This window comes from Ailuropoda melanoleuca, chromosome 1 (assembly GCF_002007445.2).
Source record: "Ailuropoda melanoleuca isolate Jingjing chromosome 1, ASM200744v2, whole genome shotgun sequence".
Classification (NCBI taxonomy): Eukaryota; Metazoa; Chordata; class Mammalia; order Carnivora; family Ursidae; genus Ailuropoda; species Ailuropoda melanoleuca.
Genome location: NC_048218.1, coordinates 82,942,147 through 82,960,850, shown reverse-complemented (window position 1 = coordinate 82,960,850; position 18,704 = coordinate 82,942,147). Strand labels below are relative to the sequence as shown.

Here is an 18,704-nt window from a genome sequence, read left to right as displayed (position 1 = left end):
AAAGGTCACTCATTCATCTTTGTACCAAGAAACTCATCTTAAAAGAGTCCCTGGTTTGTTTTGTGTATTAATAGTTCCTGTGTCATCCCTGCATAGTCGTTACATAGTGGTTTTTGTAAAGAGTGAAAAGTATCTCGATGTGGTCTTTGACCTTTAGGAATTGATAGTACATCTTCAGTATTTTACATACACCATTTTATTTACTAAAATCTCTGAGCATCACTATCAACCAGCACTATAATTTTCCAAGGTGTCTTTGTGGCTTAATGTTACATTCAGGTAACAAGAAAATTAGTATAGTACCTTATGTAGGCCTGCCTGAATTTAGGAATTCCATCTTTCCCAGAGTTTCTTTCCTGGGACATACTAAACTTGAGCAGAGTATACAAGCCAGTTTCTAAGGATGTGTTCAGGAAACCCACCACAGCAAAAGAATATTGGGGACTGACTTACCAAGAATTGTTAGTAATTATCTTTAGCAGTTTTTTTCCTTACCATTATGTCTATGGTTTGTACATACCCAGACTGTGTCTTGGCTTCCATAAATATTTCAAACACAATAGGTGGATGTTAAGATAACTCTCCACATTTGGAGATAATGGGTTTGATCCCTGTGTCACCATTTAGCATTATACACATGAGGTTGGAACTGTTTATTTAGTAGAGTTAAATATGCTGGCCTAGAACCTAACCATTCCACAAATACTGTGCTAGCCTTTGGGTGGTGACTCAGTAATACGTAGAAGTTGCTGTGCGGTTCCTATGTCAGGGCCTGTACATTTTGTATATATTTGATTATTTCAGTAAACTTGGGGTGTAGGTAACTCTTACTGTCTCAGGATTACAAACAAGGAAAAAAGCACAGAGAAGCAACTTTCCTAAGGTCACAGAGCTAGTAAGACAATCCCTTCCTCCGTAAAACACAGTGTTTAATATTGAATTGCAAGTTCCAAGTAATCTATAAAGTAATACAGGGCAGAGAATAAGAACTTGAGTGAACACACAAAGTTACCATAAAATTAATCAGTTTTTAGATCTTCTAAATCTCATGCATTTAGAGCCATGTTTTACAAAAAAAATTAGCCTAATCATTGGACTTGGCTATACCATTTGCTGGCTATTTCTAAAAATAATAAAATACTTAAATAATGATCAGGAAAAACAGGTTTACTGCCACTACTACCTTTCAGAAGGAACTGTAAATGACACTTCTAAACAATGACAACTGATGTGACAAATTCTTTCAAGGTTTGAAGGAGAAATGTTAGGTATATAGTTTCTAAGCATATACATATATATAACTATTTAAAAGAGTTTTATAACATAATCGTACTCCACACTATATTCCAAGAGTTGAAAATATTGGGTTCATGTTCTATAAGGTATTAAGTGGAATAACTTTCTAAATCTGGTGGTCTACCTCCAATGTAAATTTATGGGATTCCTGTTGCAAATCAAATCACACCTAGCTCTGTGTCTACTACATCAAGAAGGTCTTGGGAAAAAAATGTCTTGAACATTCTTATTCTTTATGCTTGGTTGTATCTTGAAAACAAAATGTTTAATGTGTTTGACTTCTTTCAAGATCAGAGTTGAGCAATTCCTAGAAATTTAAGCTGCATTATTATTGATTGATATGCAGTGCTCTTTCCTATTATTTGTGGGGGGGGGAATAAATGCTATTTTTTGTTTAAAAATTTTCGAATCATACCAAAAGAAGATACTAATAGACTTCTCCCCCAGAAGTCCAAGAAACATGTTTCTTTGACTAAATCAAACCTAATTTTAGGATTTTCTAGGGTAAATGAGAATTTTAGTATTATAAACTATTCACAGGACAGTGAATCTTCAGAAATTTCCTGAAGGATGGTGTTATATTAGAATGGAAGTAGTTTCATGGCTAGCATGAAATACTGAAGCAACCTGTTTTCTAATCTAACATCAAAATAACAGTGAAAACCATCATTTTCTCTATGCTTATAAAACATGTAGCCTTGTTAAAGAATCTGCTATTACTGCTTTCCTTCTCTGAAGAAAACAGTATGGCAAAAGCTAAGAAAATTAAGCATTTCTTTGGCTTATTTGAACCTAAATTGCTTGACTTTTTTTAAACTCAGTTTTCACATTTTCCATTGGGTAAGCTTTCGTCTAGTTATTGCATATTTCTAACACGATTTCAGTGGGCCTCTCTCTCATACCACTACACAGCACCCAAGAGCATAGGGTGGAATTCACTATCTTAATTCACTGTTTTTCTGTTTACAACTTATACAAAAGAGATTAAAATGTTTATTTGCTGCCCTTTTTGTTTTTACCATTACTGGAGCCACTGGTAGCACTTGGTGGCCTAGAAATATTGCCAGTCGCTGAAGAGGAGCCTGGGAAGTTAAGCTCTAATACTTTAATTGAAGTCTGAGAGGCAGTACTTGTGGAACTTCTGGATGACCTACAGGAAAAGAAAAACAGCACTACTTTACATTTAATTCAAAATCTATATTAGTAAAGACCCCCTCGCTAATGACAAAAGATACCATAATCCCACAAGGAATTAAAGAGATCAGAAAGTGTAATACTACTACTAAATTTTAAAAACATAACCATTAATGTCAAAAAATTATTTCAAAGAAAAAAGGTAATGAACAGAGTTTCAAACTAGTTCAACAAATATGTTTCTATATGAGAAAAATATTTTAAACTATAATCAGTTTAGAAGTGGAATCATTAAAAAAAAGTGGAATCATTAAACATTAAAAAGGTTTTGCAAAAATCATTAAGCATAAAAAGGGGCCATGGGAATTTGGGTGCTGGCAAGAGTGACTACAATAATAGGTTATGTAATCTAAGCTAAAGAAGAAAATGAGGCCTAATGACAGGATAAAGTGGTGGGGTCAATTGAAAAGCACAACTATAGCTATACAATTCTGAAATGCTAAGATTTAAAAATATGAATACAGCGGTATTCAGGTGACTGCTTACCATGTTTATGTAGAAACAGTTTTGTTCTATTTAAACACTGTCTTTCAGGATGTCCCTTTTATTTTCTGAAAGCTCGCTGGACAAGTGAAAAGTAAATGGCTATTGAACATAGGAGATTGGGAATTTTAAAATTAGGATCATTAATAATTTTTATTTTGTCAGGGAAGCACAAGAGGATTGATTAAACATCAATCTACCTGATAGAATTCTGGATAAAACTACACTGCGGAAGTAAAGAATAATTTCCTTTTTAGCAAAATAAAGCAGCAAAAAAAAATTCTGACTACTTAAAACATAATGTGGTTTTAACCATAAAAATCATACTCCATATGTCTGTACATTTAAGTTGCCTTTTAATGGTTTAAAAAATTCTCCCTGGGGGCGCCTGGGTGGCTCAGTCAGTTAAGCAGCTGCCTTTGGCTTAGGTCATGATCCTGGAGTCCCGGGATTGAGCCCTACATTGGGCTCCCTGCTCAGCGGGGAATCCCTGTCCCTCTGCCCCCACCCTGCTTGTCCCTGTCCCTCTGCCCCTCACCCTGCTTGTGCTTGCTCGCTCTCTCAAATTTAAAAAAAAAAAAAAATCTTAAAAAAAAAAATTCTCCCCATACTCAGGGTTAACCATGCAAGATGTAACCTCCAAAATTTCACCCTGCTTTATCCTACTGAAATAGCTGGAAGTTAAAAAACACTCCATGTCCTCACAGAAACTGTGACATCAGACAGAAATCACAAGGAAAGAGTCTTGTTCTGCTGGCTGTTCTCTGCATACATGATACTAACATAGAAAGGTGGGTAAGGGTAAGGAGAGCACTGGCAGATCCAGTGGCTGTGGCAGTATTTGCATAGGATAGAGAGTTAAGACGATTTTTAACCTTCCTCTTACCTTGTTGATAACAGTGTAGTCTGTGAATGAGATCTAGAACTCTGGCGACTGCCTTTTGAACCAGCTGTAGGTAGTTCTAAACCACTCTGAAAGAATATTCAATAATGATTAGTACTGCTGCATTTTAGAAAGAATATTTTTAATTAGGCTTCACTTTATGATAAATACCATAAATTGTTTATTTCATTAAGTGTTTAAAAATATTTTAGCTAAAAGGTACTATTGTTACCTGTTGAAAGTATGTTTGAAGGATAATACGGATCTCAGCATTTTCTTCTGTGACATCAACTAGCATTTCATCAATGATCTTGTGGAAATGTTTCATTTCACGAAGTTTGATGTCTTGTTCTTCTACTGTTTCATCTTTTGTGTCTTTCAAAAGTCGGATTTCCTTGGTGAGTTTTGCACACTGTTGTTGGTCAATAGTAGTCAGTTATTATTTAAAACGACTTCCCAGAACTTAACATTTTTTTATGTATGGAAGATTTGGAGTTACCATCTGGAACTCCAAAATATATAAATATGACAGGTCGGTTTTTCAAAAGAGCAATACCTGTTTAGTTACTCTCTCCAATTTTGGCTTCTGCTCCTCAGTTTCTCTATTTAGTTGAGATGAATAAGCCTGCTTCTCTGATAATTTTTCTTTGACATTATTTGTTAAATGTTCTATAACTTCTAAAGTATTTTCCATGCTCTGCAGAAAATAAAGTGTTAACATACTTACTGGTTAGAATCAATAACTTACAACTTGCCACTTTTTCAAGTTTTTAATTTTAATTCACTTATTTTTGCATATAACATTGGTAGATAATAAGTATAATGGTTTCTGGATTAAGTTTCTTATATAATTTCACTAGGAAATATTTTTATGGTACTTGGGGGAAAATAAGTAAAACAATGGCTATTAAAAGCATACAATTTTCAAAGATTCAAAATTCATACAATCGGTTCCTTCAAACATTAGTTAAAAAAAAAATCTAAATTTTTACATAGAGCTTGCTTACCAAGCACATTGTTTTCTCTTTCAGTAATGTGGTTTAGTAACTACTTTTCTACTAGATTATTTTTATCTTTCAAATTTAATTTAAGGATCAATCTTTAAGGTAATCTTTAAGGAATTAAATGAAATAAAAGTTCATTAAATGAAAGTTAGTGGATAGATCATAATTAGCTGGCTATGATTCATCACCTAATTAAGTCATTATCAGCAGTCCATCCTATGTTTAGTACTGTGATTTTAACTAATTAATACTTTGGTCACTTTTTTTTCTCATTTTAATTAAATGAGACTTTTACTATCTATTTTTAAAAATTATCTTCTTTGTACAAGATAAGAAGACAGTAGACATAATAATAATGATAGTTAACTTTTACCAAGGGCTTATTCCAAAAGCCTGTAGAATTTACCTGGATATCTTCCTGTAGTTCCCTGATTTGTCTTTGTTTGTACCTGTATTTTTCATCAATAGCTCTTTTCTGTTCTTCCAGTTGGATTTTTTGTTCATACTCATCACCTAAAATTAGAGAATTCTTAGTTTAAATTTTTAACATGTTATGTAGAAGGCAAGCTTCAAGTCTTACATATATTGAACTTCAAACATTTTTTGTTATAGAAGGTAATTTTTCCTTGTATCTGCTTGTTGAAAAACAGTATGAGCATATAATGTAGTAGCCATTCTTTTTTTGTCAACATAGAGCAGCCAATGTGCTGCCGTTTTCTTCACATTTGAAATTAATTCCCAGAGAAATGATATGTTAATACTGCTAGAACTAATAATGGAAATAACAACCTAGCTCTTATTTTAAAGGGGGGAAGTTGATTTTCTGACTCAATCAAACATGGTACATTTTTGTTTTCCATGTCTCACAATGTTCCTCTTCAAAAATAAGTACAGCTTTAATTGCATATATTCATAAAAAAAAATTTAAAACTCCTACATACTGGATGGAGTCACTTTTTTAAAAGATTGTTTGTAATTGTTGTTGCAACTTCTCAGCACTTGTAAGGTGTTTTCTAGAGCATAGATTTCTTTTTCAGCTTTGTTGATCTTTGCATCCAAACTGTCACCTTCCCTTTGAAGTTCTTCTTTTTCTTGAGCAGCCTATGAAATATAGAACAGAAGGGACTGGACAAAAGTATCAGGACAGAATGTCTGTTTCCAGGGTAGGAAACAGTTTACTCATAACAATACCAATTTACCTTGGGGCCTACAGGCAGCATTAAGCATTTATGTCTTGCACTTGATTTAGAGTAGAAGACTAAATCCCCAAGACCTTCAAATATAGTACTTAGGATACAAGCGGATAAAAGTGTAGTAACTAACCAAAGCTTGCATTAAAACTTTCCAATAAAAATTACCAGAAAGCAAAGCAGGTTTAAACTCTACTGGAAAGAGATAGGGTTAACTAGGAGGTGGCTTCAAACTAGATAAGAAGAATCCATGTTTCTGGCCTGAAAGTCATTTTAAGTCTTAGGAATAAAGGAGGTAAGCAAGATACACCTAGGAAAGGAAATGTATATTATTTCTAACCCAGTTATATTGTTATTAGAACTAGGATTTCAACATCTTTGAACAGTTAAGTAATATTAAAATTAGAGTACTCACTTAGTAGCACATACTAAAATTGGAACAAATAGAAAAAATTAGTGTGGGACCTGCACAAGAATAACACACAAATTTGTGAAGCACTCCATATTTTTAAAAGGAGAAACACTGCATGATTCCACTTACATGATATGCCTATAATAGTCAAATTCACAGATGGAAGGTAGCATAGTGGCTGCCCGGGGTTGAGGAGAGGGAAAAATGGGGACTCAGTGTTTAATGGGTAGAGAGTTTCAGTTTGGGAAGATGAAAAAGTTCTGGAGATGGATGTTGATGTTGGTTGCACAACAGTGGGATGTACTTAATACCACAGGACTGTACACTTAAAAATCGTTAAAATGGCCAACTGTATGTATATTTTGCCACATTTAAAAAATTTTAAAAAATTAAAGATAATTGATAAATGTGGCTGGAAAAAATGCAGTCTATAAATTGCTGAAAACCAAAAATTCTCAGTAGTGGGCATACTCAGTGACTTTTTCCAGCTTAACTCTTGTCACTGGGCTAGGCTCTCTAGAGTTATATCCAAAAAGTTCCAAAGAATGTCTCCAATTAAATGTTGACAGGGATAACATGAGTATATATTTAGAAGTGCCAGGGTGTTATACGCAACTAATGAATCATCGAACTTTACATCAAAAACCAGGGATGTACTGTATGGTGACTAACATAATAAAAAAACAAAAAAAGTGCCAAAACCCATTTTTAATCAAAATCAACTAATAATTTCATTTGTTAATTTATTCAATCCCTAGGTATGTGTAATTAAACCAGAATGTGGCCATTTGAAAAGTTTTATTGGTAATTCTTTATCTCCTAACATTTTCACTGGTATTTATTATGCTTCAAAATATGTTACACATATTTTTGTAGTAAACAGTATACAATAAAAAAAATAAGTTAGCTAAAAAAAAAATTCTTAGATAAATTATAATCTAATTCTATTAAGTTGAGTCTAGAATTGGCAACCTTTTCATTCAAAAAATACTGTAGTGGAAGAAACTTAGAATGAATCAAAACAGCTAGATTTTAGTTGTGGATTTCCTACGAATGAGTTGAGTAATATTAAATAATTCATTTTCCTTCTCCGAGTTCAGTTTCTTTATTTGTCAAAGGGGCTGACTTTGTACATTTATATATATATATATATATATTTCTTGATCTAATTATACTTTAAACTTCTAAAAACTCTTATGATTCTACCTGGTTCTAAATGAGAGATTATAGAATGTATACCTTTTATCCTAGATTAGAAAGCTCATATTAAAAACAAATTTTTATTTATACCTTTCTGTAAGCATATTAAAGCATTTTCCAGTAATTTCATTTTCTAATAGTTTCACTAAATTGTCAGAATTGGACTGTTTCCCTATAAAGACCACATAAGACACATTCAGTCTAGTTACAAATAAAGTTTCATTTTTACACAACTGGCACATGTGAAGTGTTAACAGTAAAACATTTAAATATGCTGTATAATGAAAAATGGAATAATGTAGGAAACTGCAGACCCTAGAAAGGATGGAAAGTGAAGAGTGTCATTAGGAAACTGGGAAGATAACTGATCACCTCAATTCATCTCACATATCCCTTATGCTGACATTTATCCAGCAACTTTACTGTGAACAGAAGACACATTCTTTTCATCATAAAATCTGCCTGTTTTCCTGAGAAGAGGATGCATCGTCATCATCATCATCATCACAGCAATAACAATAACGACAGCTAACGTTTACTGAGGGCTCATTCTGTTCCAGACACTCTTTAAGGGTTTGACATATATTTCTTCATTTATTTCTCACAACAAAAGTAATAATATCCACATTTTGCAAGTGAGGAAACTAAGCCCCCAAAATGGTTAAGTAACTTATTCAAGTCACCTACTTGGTCAGTGATAGAACCCAGATATGGACAAAGGCACTCTAACACCAGAGCTTTTAGGTAACATCACAGCCCTTATTGAAAGAGAAACTTAACTGGAATTGTAACATCTACCTTCTTCCCAACACTGAACAGCCTAGAGCCTACCCTTCACCCCTCAGGAACCTTTAAAACCTGAGAGGAGGTAAGTCTTGTTAGTATCAGGTCGAAACCTGACGTACTACAGACCGGTGAATTACAAGAACGGTTTGAGAGCTGGGATTCATTTCTCATGTAGGTTGGTGGAATTTCCTGAGGCAAAGTGGCAGGCATATCACACTCAGTGTATGTGTTAGGGGCACACTCAAAGAAGGGCTACAGAAGGAAATTTGGAAGATTAAGTACAAGTCAAAGGAAAGGGAAGATCTGTCCATAAGGGCCATCCTCTAAAGGTGTGAATTGGGAGATCTTCCCACTCCCATCAGTGTATGACAGAGGAAAAATGAGTTAAAATTTCCACACTCCTTTCTAGTATCTTAAGTTCGCAGACCTCTGTGTAAAGGAAATCACACCTGTTCAGTTTCTACATATGGCAGTACTCAGGAAGGGAAATGCATCCAGTGCTGATCACTTCTCCATTTTCCCTCAGGGGTTACTAGGTAAAGATGAAATGGCAGACAAATCTCAAACATCAGAACAGAGCAGATTCTCCCATCTGATATGAAGGCAAAGGAACAGGCCTCCTCCTCTAGATATCTGCCGTACCAGAGCTGCACTGGTATATTGGAGAGTGAGATTGCAAAGGCAGTGTAGGTCCAGGCGATGATGCGGTCTAGGGTGTAGCCATAAGAGCGGATGGCTATAGAGAAGTAAGGCCTTAAGCCTGAGGTGTTGAACACCTTATCACATGAATACTAAAGACATGGAAAGTGACAGCAGGTCTTAGGGAAAAACAGATTTTGAATCTTGAATAAATGAGGGAAAATGACAACACAAACGATAGCCAAAAAAAAAGGTATCAAAGAGCAGTCCAGACCTCTCTCTTTGACCTCATGGACTTGAGGTGTATAAAAAATAATAGCTTCAGGGGGCGCCTGGGTGGTTCAGTTGGTTAAGCCTCTGACTCTTGGTTTCAGCTCAGGTCATGACCTCAGGGTTGTGCAATCGAGCCCCACGTCAGCTCCACACTCACTACGGAGTCTGCCTGAGATTCTCTCCCTCTCCCTCTGCCCCTCCACCCTCTCATGCACTGTTGTGCATGCCCGCACTCTCTCTCTCAAATAAATAAATCTTCAAAAAATAATAATAGCTTCAATACCTCCACCTAACAACTGATGTTTTACGGCCCTAATCAAGTGCAGTAGCTGCAAGGGCTCTATGAAATTAAAGTTGCATGGCAAAAAAAAAAAAAGCCATTTGGTTAACAAAGAGCAGAAAAAGATACTTTATCACAACTATGAATCAATTAAGATTACCTTTATCACATAATAGGCCTGTGTTTTCTCCTCTTCTCCTTCAGGAGGCAGCATAACAACAGTAAGAATTTCATATCTATTCTTCAGCTTATCAATTTTACCTAGCCTCTCATGAAATTCAGCACTAATGTGGAAAGAAAAAGAAAAACACTGAAAAACAAATAACATACTTATTTTTAAAGGACTACAGTGTTCTTATATAAGACATTTTTATTAATACTGAATTCAAACAGGTTAAATATGTTTTCACTTTTCAATTTTATAATTAGTGGGAAGCGTATCGGGTTTCACCCTATTTGAAAGCTAAGAAGTTAGGCTGCCATAGTTTCATGGATATTGGCAGAAGACACAAGATTCCTAGGTCAAAGAAAAAGGACTTTGTCATTCATGGTACACCAAGTAGCATGAGCTTCCTGTTTGCAGAGCTCTCAAAGTCCCATGCAAGTGAGAAGGGGCTCAAGTGGATGTTACATACACCACAGTTATATCACAGCTGAGGAACCTCAAGCTTAGGTAATCCAAATATCTTATCATGGGAACGAAGCAAATATAGCCAACCTACTCCAGCAAGAGGATACCACCTCTAGCTTCCAAGGCTATTGACTATCTGAACATCGTTTAAAAGATAGTTTGAAGCAAATTAAAGCCACAATATGATATTACCTCATAGCCTTCGGGTAGCTATAAAAAAGAAAAAGAAGAAAAAGAAAAAGAAAGAAAGAAAGAGAAAAAGAAAGAAAAGCAAGTATTGAAAGGGCGCCTGGGTGGCTCAGTTGGTTAAGCTGCCAGTTCTTGATTTCAGCTCAGGTCATGATCTCAGTGTTCTGGGGGCTCTCAGCGGGGAGTCTGCTTGAGATTCTCTCCCTCCTCTGCCCCTCCCCCCACTACTGCACTCTCGTGATCTCTCTCTAAAATAAAAAAATAAATAAATCTTTAAAAAAGTACAGGCAATAATGTGGAGAAATTGTAGCCCTTGCATACTATTGGTGGAACTGTAAAATGATGCAACCAGTAGGGAAAACAGTACGGCAGTTCCTCAAAAAATTACAAATAAAACTACCATATGATACAGCAATTCCACTTCCAGTTAGATAGCCAAAAAAAGCAAAAGCAGGTACTTGAAGAAATCTCTGCACCTCAGTGTTCATACCAGCATTATTCATAATAGCAAAGAGGTGAAGCAACCCAAACATCCATGGACGGATGAATGGATAAACTAAATGTGGTATATACATGCAATGGAATATTCTTCAGCCTTAAAAGGAAATTGCATCACATGCTACACAGATGAACCTGAGGACATTATGCTAAGTGGAATAAGCCAGTCACAAAAGACAAATGCTGCATGATTCCACTTACATGAAGTATCTAAAGCAGTCAAATTCATACAGACAGAAAAAATGGTAGTTACCAAGGGCTGGGGGTGGGGAGAATGGACGGTAGGTGTTTAGAGGGTATAGAGTTTAAGTTTCAGGAAATGAAAAAGTTCTGGAGATCTATTGTACAACAATGTGAATACACTAATAACATTACTGAACTGTACACTTAAAAATGGTTAATATGGTCAATTTTACGTTATGTGTTTTTTGCCAAAAATTTTTAACAAGATAGCCTAGAACAGGAAAGTTAGTACCATTACTTGTAAGACATACAGAAATATGAGAAACCCATAAATAACTGTCTCTCAAGATTTAGATTTTTTACTCTGCTGATTATTTTTTCCTTTCATTCTGGTAAATTTATATTTTATGAACTTTTAAAAACTTATTTTATAATTATACTAATAATGCTAATATATGTATGGAAACATGAAGAGTGAGTCATTTGTCTACTACAACCTTATGAAAGTGTACTATCCAACCATGGTGAAAAGAAATCTTCAACCTACCAGGTTCCCTACTCCTAAAGAAAATTTGGTGGTAAAATATATTAAGTAACAGAAGTTATGGCTTTGCTTATTTTTAAGTATTACTGTGACATCAACAAAAAATATTTAGTTATCCTTTATATGATTGTAAAAGACAAGACCTGTTGGCCTTCCAGCTTAAGATGGTGGACTGAGCACAAGTACTTCTCTTCTTCCAAAACTGGAAAAGAATAAAAGGAGGAAAAAAAAAAAAAAACACCACAGCTCTGGGAAAGAGAAAGACACAATTTTGTCATGAATTCATGAAAAAAATGGGAAACTAATGGGATTTGATTGACGGGGGGTGGGGGGGAATGGAGATACAGACAGAAAATTATTAATGCAGATATAAGAGCCATGATTCACCAAAGAAGTCTGGAGAAAATTCAAATCCAGAAATAAGAAATAAAAAGAGCAAGAGTGATCTCTGAGGCTACTATTAAGGTAAGTAATGAAAGGACTGTCTACAGAACATCTGGACCACTTTCTCCAACCCCTCAAAGTTTATAGAAATGTTGGCAGGAATTATTTATCCTCCAATGATAATCCCCCAAATAACCAGAGTTCCTAGCATTATATGTTGGAGCTGGAGAAAAAAGTAAAAAAGGGCATGATATAATTCCAGGCACTCACAACAGTGGAGGTTAATAAAAAACAAAGTTCCATCCATGAAGAAAATAAAGTCTTTATCACCCAAAATAAACTCCTTAAGAAGCAAACTCCTTATGCTCATTAAGGGGCAAATTAGCCCAGTGCCCACAAGCAGCCCTCCCATTTAGAGGAGAGACCAGTTGGAGAAAAAGATCTACCTAATTGCAGAAGAAACCCATACCAGCTGCTATATCAATCACCATGATTATTAATTAAGCATTTGTTATTAAATATAACAGAAAGCCAAGGACTATCAGACATTTTGGAAAGTTAACAGCATGAATGAAAAGAACAAAATCAGCAAACACAGAACACATCCTAAGAGAAACAAAAATAATGCATGGGATTGAAGAGAACTTCCAGAGTATTCTAGTATCTCTAAAAGATGAGAGGATGTTGATCCAAAACTATCCATAAACAAGAATGGGCTGCTATGAAAAGAAAGGACCAATGAAAGAACAAAAGTCCTTGCAAATAGTTTCCCCGTCTCAACTTAATAGTAGTAAATAAGAAAGATTAATCGGTAATCTAGAGAGAAAGGGGGACAGAGAATGGAGAGGAGGCAGAAAGGAAGAAACTAGGGAGAGAGAGAATGAGAATACCTTAAAAAGTGGAATAAAAAGAACAGAAAATTCAAAATGAGAGTCTAGTTAAAAAACCAGGAGACAGACCAACATCCTCTAAAAATGAGCAACAAATGCAGAAAACAGAGAGTGGTGTGAGAAAAAAATTAAAGAACTAATAGAAAAATATTTCCCTGATCTAAAGAAAAATTTTCCATACTATCCATGGCTGCTTCCACTCCACAATGGCAGAGTTGAGTGATGCAACAGAGACCATATGGCCCACAAAACCTATGTCACTTACTATTTGGCCCTTATAGAAAATTGTGTGGGATATTGCTAAACTAATATTTAGCCTTCAAAGTTGAAATTTATAATTAGCTAAGCATCTATCTCAAAAAGTTAAAGCACAGCAAAATAAATCCACAAAAATAGAAGGAAAAAATAGTAAATGTGAGAGCAGCAAGAAAACCGGGTGCATGGATGGCTCAGTCAGTTAAGCATCCAACTCTTGGTTTCAGCTCCAGTCATGATCTCAGGATCATGAGATCAAGCCCTGCATCAGGTTCTAGGCTTGACTCTGGGTCTGCTTGAGATTCTTTCCCCCTCCCTCTCCCTTCCCCTCTAACCTCCCCCCACTTGTACTTTCTTTATCTAAAATAAATAAATAAATATATAAATAAATAAATAATAAATAAATAAATAACTAAATAAAAATAATAAAAACAAAATGGAAAATGGATTCACAATAGAAAAAAATCAACAAGCATTGTTTCTTTTCAAGGAGTAATAAAATTCATTAGTTACTGGCAAGACTTATCCCACCTAAAAAAGAGAAGTCACAAATAACCAATATCAGGAATGAAAAGCTACAAACACTGCAGCTATTAAACAAATAATAAAGTGATATTGTGAACAACTTAATGGCAAGAACTGAAAATTTAGATGAAGTGGAAATTTTTTCCTAAGGAAAAATATAATTTACTAAAACTGACTCAAGAAGAAATACAGTATCTGTATTGTCCTATAACCAATCAATAAATTGAACGAACAGTTGAAAATCTTCAAAAAAGTCCAGGCCTCTGATGACTGGCCTGGACATCTTTGAAAATCCAAGAAAGATACAATACTACACTTTAACAAACTTATCCAGACTATAGGAAAGTAAAAAACATACAAAATTGTTCTATGAAAGCTGACATAACCTTAATAACCTGATAACTTGACAAGGGCAATACAGAAAGGAGAATTATAACCACAGATGTGACAACTATATACAAATATCATCAAACAAAATCTAGATATATAGAAAATGTAATATGTGATAGACAAGTTTTGTTTATCCAGGAATGTAATGTTGTTTTAATGTTGAAAAATTAATCAATATATTTAACTATATTAACAGACTGAAGGAGCTACATTATATCAATGAATGCAGAAAAAGCATGTAACAAAAGTCCACATCTGTTTCTGATGAAACAAATTAAAAAAAAACCTCTTAGCAAAGAATGAAAATAGATGGGCACTCCTTTGATATTATAAAGGGTATTTCAAAAAAGTCTACAATTCATAATAAAATGATTCCCTTCAAGATCAGGCACAAGACCAGGGGACCTGCAATCACACTGCCAGTCAGCACTGACCTGGAGGTCAGATAACAAGGACAGTGAAGCAAGAGAAAGAAAGACTGAAAAGGGAGACACAAAACTGTTATTTGTAATTGATGTGAATGAAATACCTAGAAATTAGAATCTAGAGATCAACTGTCAGAATTAATAAGAGTTTAAGCAAAGTTGCTGGATTCTTAACATACAGAAATCAACTGTATTTCTATAATGCTAGCAACAAACCAAAAATGAAATGACTTAAAAGGAAATAACATTGACAGAAACATTTTAAAAAGTAGCATGTAGGGCACCTGGGTGGCTCAGTTGGTTAAGCCACTGTCTTCAGCTCAGGTCATGATCTTGGAGTCCCAGAATCAAGCCCCACATCAGGCTCTGTGCTCAGTGGGGAGTCTGCTTCTCCTCTGACACTCCCCCCTCTTGTGCTCTCTCTCTCTCATATAAACAAAATATTTTTTTTAAAAAAAAAAGGCAGCATGTAGGGGCACCTGTGTGGCTCAATCAGTTGAGCATCCAACTCTTGATTTTGGCTCAGGTCATGATATCAGGGTCCTGAGATCGAGCCCCACATCAGGCTCTATACTGAGCATGGAGCCTGCTTAAGATTCTCTATCACTCGCCCTCTGCCCCTCCTCCCACCCGTGCTTTCTCTCTCTCTCAAATAAGAAATTAACTAATTAATTAATTAAATTACATAAAAAGTGACATGTAGCCAGGAATAAATCTTTTTTATAAAAGATATGCAAAATCCCTAGGGAAAAATTGTTTTAATAAATGTAGCCATAAGGGGAAGCATGTTATTGAAATCTTACCACAAAACATATTCGAAAACCAGTTCCAAGGGAATTAGTGATCTCACTGCAAAAGGGATAATCTAAAGAATTAGGAGTTATCCAAAGGAAAGAGGGAGGAAAAACCATAGGTTTATGACTAAAATGTGTCCAATAGGTTAAAAGCCTTTTCAAATAAGTAAAAAAAAGGGTGATAATCCAAGTCAGTTCTTCTGATATCACCCTTACATTTCCAAAAAATTTTAGCAGTATTTTAAAACTCGAATTATTACCTTATGTTCTGCCGTTCTTGATCAATATATCTTATTTGTGATACAAGCATTGTTTTGTGAACCTTAATTTCTTCCATTCGTTCTTCCATAGCTGTGTGTAATTGCTGTTTTCTTTTTTCCAGAGAAAGTACTTCTTCTGCCTTACTGTGAAGCATTTCTCGAGTACGTTTAACTTCAAGTTTTAAAAGATTGTCTTCTATCATCAAATCCTATCAACATAACAAAATTGTCAGATGCCGAAATAATACTGTTATACCCAAACCAAAATATTTTTTTTACTGCCACGAAAGTCAAACTTGAAAATACAACTTTTTCTAATTTGACCACTGACCAAGATAACTAGTATTAAATTTAGATTGCTCTGAGTGATGACTCTTGGTTTTTCTTCACTTTTTAAGAAAAGGGTTTATTCCAAGTTTATTATAATTCAATGGAAATTAAGTTTTACTAAAAAAAAAAAAGGAAGAATTTATTCTCAAAATTGAAACTTACAATCCAGGAAATATATATAGCCCTATGGATGAAATTTTCATATTCTAAACTAAATCTCATAAAATAATGTATATACGTTTTTATTCTAAACAATTCAGCATTGGATAGAGTACTGACACAAGAGTACACAAATAGATCAATTTTCAGAATAGAAAGCCCAGAAACAAACACTCCAGAACATAAGACTTTATTAATTTCAAAACATAACTTTTCAGTTGGAGAAAAGATTAGATGCCTACATCTCAAATGTACCAAAAATAAATTACAGATTAATGAAATACTTAATGTAGGAGATAAAACCAATGCAGTTACTGACATAGTAACATCCGTTTGGTTTTTAGTATGACAAAAAAGTTTCTAAGTATAAAAATTATGCAGGGAAAAACAAATATTTGATGTTAAAAAAAGTTTTTAATGTCAAAAAACTGAATAAAAATTTAAAGATAAATGGAAAAAATATTGACAATATTTATGACAGAGTTAATATTTTTACACATAAAGCTCTTTTGCAAAACAATTAAAAAAATATAAACCTTCTCATGGAAATATGGGCCAAGATAATAAACTAGAAATCCAAAAAAGAAAGATTACAGAATATAACTTATAGGAAAAAAATGTTTAAACATTTTTTTGAGATGGAGAGAACACACACAAGTGGCTGGGGGCGGGGGGGCGGGGGGGCTCAGAGGGAGAGAGAGAGAGAGAGAATTCCAAGCAGGCTCCATGCCCAGTGCAGAGCCCACACAGGGCGAGATCCCATAACCCTGAGATCATGACTTGAGCCAAAACCAAAAGTCAGATGCTTAAACCACTGAGTTACCCAGGCACTCCTAAACATTTTTATTTAAACAAGTATTTTAAATTTTATGTTTAAACATGAAATGTTTTCACGGGTCACCAACTTAAAAAATATAGACTAAAACAATGAAATACTGTGTTTGCCCATCAAATTTACAACAATTTTATAAATTATAATATCCAGCCTTACTGGTGGGGAGTAAAATAGAATGCTTACACACTGCTGGTGGGAGTATTAAATGAACCCTCTAGAAAACAATTTGGCTTGAAAATAGTTTGGGGGCACCTGGGTGGCTCAATCAGTTGAGCACCCGACTCTTGATTTCAGCTCAGGTCATGATTTCAGGGTCATGAGATCAAGCCCTGTGTGGAGGTCCCTGCTCAGCGTGGAGTCTTGCAAGAGTCTCTCTCTCTCCCTCTGCCCCTCCCCTATTTGTGTATGCTCTCTAAAATAAAAAAAAATCTTTAAAAAAAAAAGGAAAATAGTTTCAAGACACTGAAAATATTCATTCTTTTTGGACCATAATTATACAATTAGAAATTTTCCTTAGCTCTTTGAATAACTATGCAATGATATATATGCATGGTATATGCAATGATATATATGCATGGTATATTTGTTTTTAAGTGGGCTCCATACCCAACATGGGACTCAAACTCATGACCATGAGAACAAGAGTCACATGCTCCACTGACTGACCCAGGCAGATGCCCGGCAGTACTATTTAGAATAACCAAACATTAGAAATAAACACATATCTGAAAAACAGGAGATAGTAAAATAAATTATGGTAACTTGCATGCAATAAATTGTAAGAAGCCTTTAAAAATAATTTTTAAAGAATATTTGATGTTTAATATTTAATGTTTGCAGACATACATGGAAATAGTATATTTAAAATTTTTAAAAATAATATATATTAATATAATATATTAATTATAAAGCTAATTTTCTTCAAACTAGAAGGAAATATTATAACTTTAACACTTTATCTTGTATATAGTGATTTATTTTCATCCTTATAATTTGGTATATTTTTAAAAATTTCTGTAATTACCATTAAAATGTGGTTGTTGTTTTTTTTTTAAAGATTTTATTTATTTATTCAACAGAGATAGAGACAGCCAGCGAGAGAGGGAACACAAGCAGGGGGAGTGGGAGAGGAAGAAGCAGGCTCATAGCGGAGGAGCCTGATGTGGGGCTCGATCCCATAACGCCGGGATCACGCCCTGAGCCGAAGGCAGGCGCTTAACCGCTGTGCCACCCAGGCGCCCCTAAAATGTGGTTTTTAATATTACATACACATATGATTTTACTGCACCTGTTTCGAAGCTTTGGTCTTATTAAGTTCTTTCTCTGATCTGTCATTGAAAAGGTTTAGTTCATTTATTTTGGTCATGAGGAACTGTTTTTCATCATAATTTTTACTATTTGACTTCTTCATAAAATAAAGATCATTCTATAAAAAGGGAAAAGAAGTGAAATGCATATTTTAAAATATTAAATACATAGTATTAAACATATCTTACATTAAATTATATGCTCCATTGAATATTTATAATTGGATTTTTAAATCTCACTCTTCATGCTCTAATGTTTTTAATATAATACATGTAGATATTCACATAGAAACATTTTCATTTTTATCACCTATTGATTTTTTGGATTTGGTTTAGGTCCAATAATTCTGGGAAATATCATGTACAGTTTGACCTGAATTATTGGGTGATTGCCACTTATGGGGAGAAATATGAGGAGGAAGCCAAGCATTGGTTCAGTACACAGCTCACCTTTTAAATTCATTA

At 34.5% G+C, this 18,704-nt stretch overlaps 1 protein-coding gene and 1 non-coding gene across 5 annotated transcripts in view; one reads left to right on the top strand and one right to left on the bottom strand.

Moving 5' to 3' along the window:
* Positions 1–2,289: 2,289 nt before the first annotated feature.
* The window catches only part of CCDC39 (coiled-coil domain containing 39), a 39,964-nt gene continuing 23,549 nt past the window's right edge, over positions 2,290–18,704 (bottom strand). For all 4 annotated transcript variants that reach the window (XM_002912453.4, XM_034662412.1, XM_034662407.1 and 1 more), the window contains 9 exons: positions 18,221–18,358; positions 15,609–15,817; positions 9,801–9,924; positions 5,802–5,961; positions 5,267–5,373; positions 4,413–4,553; positions 4,089–4,268; positions 3,860–3,945; positions 2,290–2,446 (listed from right to left, as the gene is read on the bottom strand). In XM_002912453.4, coding sequence (XP_002912499.1) covers positions 2,290–2,446; positions 3,860–3,945; positions 4,089–4,268; positions 4,413–4,553; positions 5,267–5,373; positions 5,802–5,961; positions 9,801–9,924; positions 15,609–15,817; positions 18,221–18,358 — 1,302 coding nt within the window. The remainder of the gene's footprint in view (positions 2,447–3,859; positions 3,946–4,088; positions 4,269–4,412; positions 4,554–5,266; positions 5,374–5,801; positions 5,962–9,800; positions 9,925–15,608; positions 15,818–18,220; positions 18,359–18,704) is intronic.
* On the top strand, positions 6,458–6,560 carry LOC117795509. Its single transcript, XR_004619565.1, has one exon. It is a non-coding gene; the product is annotated as a U6 spliceosomal RNA (small nuclear RNA).